At 54.8% G+C, this 5,872-nt stretch overlaps 1 protein-coding gene across 1 annotated transcript; it reads left to right on the top strand.

Moving 5' to 3' along the window:
• Positions 1-2,778: 2,778 nt before the first annotated feature.
• On the top strand, positions 2,779-5,867 carry LOC139250273 (cilia- and flagella-associated protein 45-like; the record flags this gene model as incomplete). The annotated part of the gene is made up of 3 exons (XM_070872770.1): positions 2,779-3,173; positions 3,841-4,019; positions 5,840-5,867. Coding segments are annotated over exons 1-3 (525 nt in total), but the record flags the coding sequence as incomplete, so codon positions are not given.
• Between the last annotated feature and the right edge of the window lie 5 nt (positions 5,868-5,872).

Consider the following 5,872-nt stretch of genomic DNA (forward strand, 5'->3'; position numbering starts at 1 on the left):
GATCAAAACTGTACATAATATTCCAGGTGAGGCCTCACCAAGGCCCTGTACAACTGCAGTAAGACCTCCCTGCTCCTATACTCAAATCCTCTCGCTATGAAGGCCAACATGCCATTTGCCGCCTTCACCGCCTGCTGTACCTGCATGCCAACTTTCAATGACTGATGTACCATGACTCCCAGGTCTCGTCGCACCTCCCCTTTTCCTAATCTGTCACCATTCAGATAATATTCTGCCTTCCTGTTTTTGCCACCAAAATGGATAACCTTACATTTATCCACATTATATTCATCTGCCATGCATTTGCCCACTCACCTAACCTGTCCAAATCACCCTGCAGCCTCTTAGCATCCTCCTCACATCTCACACTGCCACCCAACTTAGTGTCATCTGCAAAATTGGAGATATTACATTCAATTCCTTCGTCTAAATCAATAATGTATATTGTAAATAGCTGGGGTCCCAGCACTGAGCCCTGCGTTACCCCATGGTCACTGCCTGCCATTCTGAAAAGGACCTGTTTATCCTTTCCTGGTATGTATACACTCGCATTTTTGGTATCATCCTTGTAAATCTTCTCTGCACCCTCTGCACTGCCTCGATATTCCTTTTATAATCTGGCAACCAGAACTGTACGCAGTACTCTTAAGTGCGGTCTAACCAAGGTTCGATACAGGTTTAACATAACTGCCCTACTTTTCAATTCTATACCTCTATAAATTTAATGTCAGATGAGCAATCTGAGCACACCAGGGCAGTGGAAGTGTTGAGAGAGGCGGTGAGGGACAGAGAGTTGGGTCAACCTCCACGTATCCCAGCAGCACTAGCAACAAAGCCGGTTTCCTTGAAACGAGGAGATAGCGCAGCAGTCATTAATAAATCTGTGAGAAGTAACGGACTTGGGCAGTGAAGCGAGGGAAGATTTTGTAATCTCTGTGCAGATGGTGGGTGGGAAGAACTGCCGTTACTGAAAGCGTCGTATTATTTCCAAACGGTTTCTGACTGAGCTTAAACAGGGTGCCGTCACCCCAACCCCACGGAAATCGGACTCGCGTTTGTCTCACGTGCAACTGTTGGAATATCGGCTGCAAAAGACACTTCCCCCACTGGGCCCCCCCCACTTACACTTCCCCCACTGGGCCCCCCCACTTACACTTCCCCCACTGGGCCCCCCCACTTACACTTCCCCCACTGGGCCCCTCCACTTACACTTCCCCCACTGGGCCCCCCCACTTACAGTTCCCCCACTGGGCCCCCCCACTTACACTTCCCCCACTGGGCCCCTCCACTTACACTTCCCCCACTGGGCTCCCCCACTTACACTTCCCCCACTGGGCCCCCCCACTTACACTTCCCCCACTGGGCTCCCCCACTTACACTTCCCCCACTGGGCGTCCCCACTTACACTTCCCCCACTGGGCCCCCCCACTTACACTTCCCCCACTGGGCCCCCCCACTTACACTTCCCCCACTGGGCCCCCCCACTTACACTTCCCCCACTGGGCCCCCCCACTTACACTTCCCCCACTGAGTGTCCCCCCACTTACACTTCCCCCACTGGGCCCCCCCACTCACACTTCCCCCACTGGGCCCCCCCACTCACACTTCCCCCACTGAGTGTCCCCCCCACTCACACTTCCCCCACTGAGTGTCCCCCCCACTCACACTTCCCCCACTGAGTGTCCCCCACACTTACACTTTCCCCACTGAGTGTCCCCCCACTTACACTTCCCCCACTGGGCCCCCCCCACTTACACTTCCCCCACTGGGCGTCCCCACTTACACTTCCCCCACTGAGCGTCCCCACTTACACTTCCCCCACTGAGTGTTCCCCCACTGAGTGTCCCCACTTACACTTCCCCCACTGAGTGTCCCCCCACTTACACTTCCCCCACTGGGCCCCCCCACTTACACTTCCCCCACTGAGTGTCCCCCCACTTACACTTCCCCCACTGGGCGTCCCCACTTACACTTCCCCCACTGGGCCCCCCCACTTACACTTCCCCCACTGGGCCCCTCCACTTACACTTCCCCCACTGAGTGTCCCCCCACTTACACTTCCCCCACTGAGTGTCCCCACTTACACTTCCCCCACTGAGTGTCCCCACTTACACTTCCCCCACTGAGTGTCCCCACTTACACTTCCCCCACTGAGTGTCCCCACTTACACTTCCCCCACTGAGTGTCCCCACTTACACTTCCCCCACTGAGTGTCCCCACTTACACTTCCCCCACTGAGTGTCCCCACTTACACTTCCCCCACTGAGTGTCCCCACTTACACTTCCCCCACTGAGTGTCCCCACTTACACTTCCCCACTTACACTTCCCCCACTGGGCCCCCCCACTTACACTTCCCCCACTGAGTGTCCCCCCACTTACACTTCCCCCACTGAGTGTCCCCCCACTTACACTTCCCCCACTGAGTGTCCCCCCACTTACACTTCCCCCACTGAGTGTCCCCCCACTTACACTTCCCCCACTGAGTGTCCCCCCACTTACACTTCCCCCACTGAGTGTCCCCCCACTTACACTTCCCCCACTGAGTGTCCCCCCACTTACACTTCCCCCACTGAGTGTCCCCCCACTTACACTTCCCCCACTGAGTGTCCCCCCACTTACACTTCCCCCACTGAGTGTCCCCCCACTTACACTTCCCCCACTGAGTGTCCCCCCACTTACACTTCCCCCACTGAGTGTCCCCCCACTTACACTTCCCCCACTGAGTGTCCCCCCACTTACACTTCCCCCACTGAGTGTCCCCCCACTTACACTTCCCCCACTGAGTGTCCCCCCACTTACATTTTCCTGTGGTGTGTACCCTCATTCGGTTCACAAGCTATGGCCACCCGAGTCGATGCAGGCCGCGGTGGGTCAATGCAAACTCTCCTTCCCCCCACTCCTCCCTCCCCGCTCCCCCTCCCTCCTCCCCCCTTCCCCGTTCCTTTCCTCCCTTCCCCCTCCCCCCCGCTCCCCACCCATTAACGGGATCTCCTGGTTGCAGTCAGCAGCTGGTGACCGGAAAAGCTTCATCAGGACGAAAGAGCTGCAGAGACGCAAGAACGAGAAGCTGACGGACGTGGAGGAGGTGGCGCGGGACCGAGCGCTGTACCTGCTGGAGAAAGCAAACACCATGCGCCTGGAGCAGGAAGACGAGATTAAACAGATCAATGAGGTGAGAGACGGAGGGAGCGAGGGGGAGGGCAGGACGGAGGGAGGGAGGTGGAGAGAGTGAGAAAGAGAGATGGACTGACAGAGAAAAGAAAGACTTGTATTATATAGCACCTTTTGTGACCACCAGACGTTGCAAAATGCTTTACAGCATGAGTTTTTTTGGAGTGTGGTCACTGTTGTAATGTGGGAAACGCGGCAGCCAATTTGCGCACAGCAAGCTCCCACAAACAGCCATGTGATAATGACCCAGATAATCTGTTTTTGTTATATTGATTGAAGGATAAATATTTGCCAGGGCACCGGGGATAATTCCCCTTCTTATTGTGCCATGGGATCTTTTATCTCCACCTGAGAGAGCAGACAGGGACGTCGGTTTAACGTCTCATCCAAAAGACAGTTCGGCGCACCCACAGTACTGCACTGGAGTGTCAGCTTCGATATTTCTTCTCAAGTCTCTGGAGAGGGACTTCAACACACAACCTTCTGACTCAGGAGAAGGTGTGACCCACTGAGCCACATTGACACTGGCAGAGACAGGGAGAGGGAGGGAGGGATGGGGAGAAATGGAGGGAGTAGCGGGGGGGGAGAGACACAGAGAGCAGCCCCTGGGAGTGTGTGATGAGACGGTGTGGAAGGAGCTTTACTTTCCACGGGCCTGTATTTTACAGATTATAACAGGAGCCAGGTGCCATGCGATCCGGGATGCCCAGATTCTGGAGAAGGAGCAGATCGAGAGAGAACTGGTGGAGGAGGAGAAACGACTGGACAAGATGATGGAGGTGGATCGTCAGAAAGCCATCAAGTTGCAGGATGAGATCGAAAGTATCAGGAAACAGAATGGGCTGAGGTGAGAGGGAGGGAAAGAGTGGGGGGGGGCAGTTGGAGGGGGTGGGAGTGAGGGGTGGAATGATGGGGAGAGTGAGGTGGGTGGGGAGGGGTGTGAGAATGAGGGGGGAGCAAGAGAGAAAGGGAACATTGCCAACAGTGTAGCTGAAATCGTAACATTTCAAAGGGATAGCGATAGATTAAGTGAATGAGCAAAACTGTGGCAAATGTGAGGTTATCCACATTGTACCTAAACAGGATGGAACAGGGTATTTTGTAAATGGTGAAAAGCTGAAACAGTGGAGGTCCAAAGAGACTTGGGGCTCCAGGTACATCGATCATTCAAATGTCATGAAAATAATCCAAAAGGCTAAAGGGATGCTGGCCGTTATATCTCGAGGACGAGAATACAAGGGGGTAGAAGTTAAGCTGCAGCAGTATAGAACCCTGGTTAGACCACACCTGGAGCACTGTGAGCAGTTCTGGGCCCACACCTGGAGCACAGTGAGCAGTTCTGGGCCCACACCTGGAGCACTGTGAGCAGTTCTGGGCCCACACCTGGAGCACTGTGAGCAGTTCTGGGCCCACACCTGGAGCACTGTGAGCAGTTCTGGGCCCACACCTGGAGCACAGTGAGCAGTTCTGGGCCCACACCTGGAGCACTGTGAGCAGTTCTGGGCCCACACCTGGAGCACTGTGAGCAGTTCTGGGCCCACACCTGGAGCACAGTGAGCAGTTCTGGGCCCACACCTGGAGCACAGTGAGCAGTTCTGGGCCCACACCTGGAGCACTGTGAGCAGTTCTGGGCCCACACCTGGAGCACTGTGAGCAGTTCTGGGCCCACACCTGGAGCACAGTGAGCAGTTCTGGGCCCACACCTGGAGCACAGTGAGCAGTTCTGGGCCCACACCTGGAGCACAGTGAGCAGTTCTGGGCCCACACCTGGAGCACTGTGAGCAGTTCTGGGCCCACACCTGGAGCACTGTGAGCAGTTCTGGGCCCACACCTGGAGCACTGTGAGCAGTTCTGGGCCCACACCTGGAGCACTGTGAGCAGTTCTGGGCCCACACCTGGAGCACAGTGAGCAGTTCTGGGCCCACACCTGGAGCACAGTGAGCAGTTCTGGGCCCACACCTGGAGCACAGTGAGCAGTTCTGGGCCCACACCTGGAGCACTGTGAGCAGTTCTGGGCCCACACCTGGAGCACAGTGAGCAGTTCTGGGCCCACACCTGGAGCACAGTGAGCAGTTCTGGGCCCCACCTCAGGAGGGATATATTGTCCTTGGAGGATGCAGCCAGAATGATAGCCGGACTCCAAGGGTTAAGTCACGAGGAGTGATTACACAAATTAGAGTTGTATTCCTTAGAATTTAGAGGGTTAAGGGTTGATCTGATCGAGGTTTTCAGGATATTAAGGGGAACTGATGGGGTAGATTGAGAGAAACTGTTCCCGCTGGCTGAGTCTAGGACTTGGGGCATGATCTAAAAATCACAGGCAGAACTTTCAGGAGTGACACTAGGAAACATTTCTACACACAAAGGGTGGTAGGAGTTTGGAACTCTCTTCCGCAAATGGCAATTGATGCTGGGTCAATTGTTAATTTTAACTCGGAGATTGATAGCTTTTTGTTAACTAAAGGTATGAAGGGATATGGGCTAAAACGTGTAGATGGAGTTAGGTCGCAGATCAGCCATGATCTCGTTGTGGGGCTGAACGGCCTCCTCCTGTTCCAGTGTTCTGGAGACAGAGAAATAGGACAGGGATTGCGAGAGAGGGAGTGAGAGAGGATAAGGAGACAGTTAAGGAGAATCTGGATCTAAAGCTGCTGTCTGCTGTGTCAGGGCAAGAGCTCACATCATCGAGCAGATTGAGGT

The sequence above is a fragment of the Pristiophorus japonicus genome, unplaced genomic scaffold (genome assembly GCF_044704955.1).
Source record: "Pristiophorus japonicus isolate sPriJap1 unplaced genomic scaffold, sPriJap1.hap1 HAP1_SCAFFOLD_3616, whole genome shotgun sequence".
NCBI classification, from domain to species: Eukaryota; Metazoa; Chordata; class Chondrichthyes; family Pristiophoridae; genus Pristiophorus; species Pristiophorus japonicus.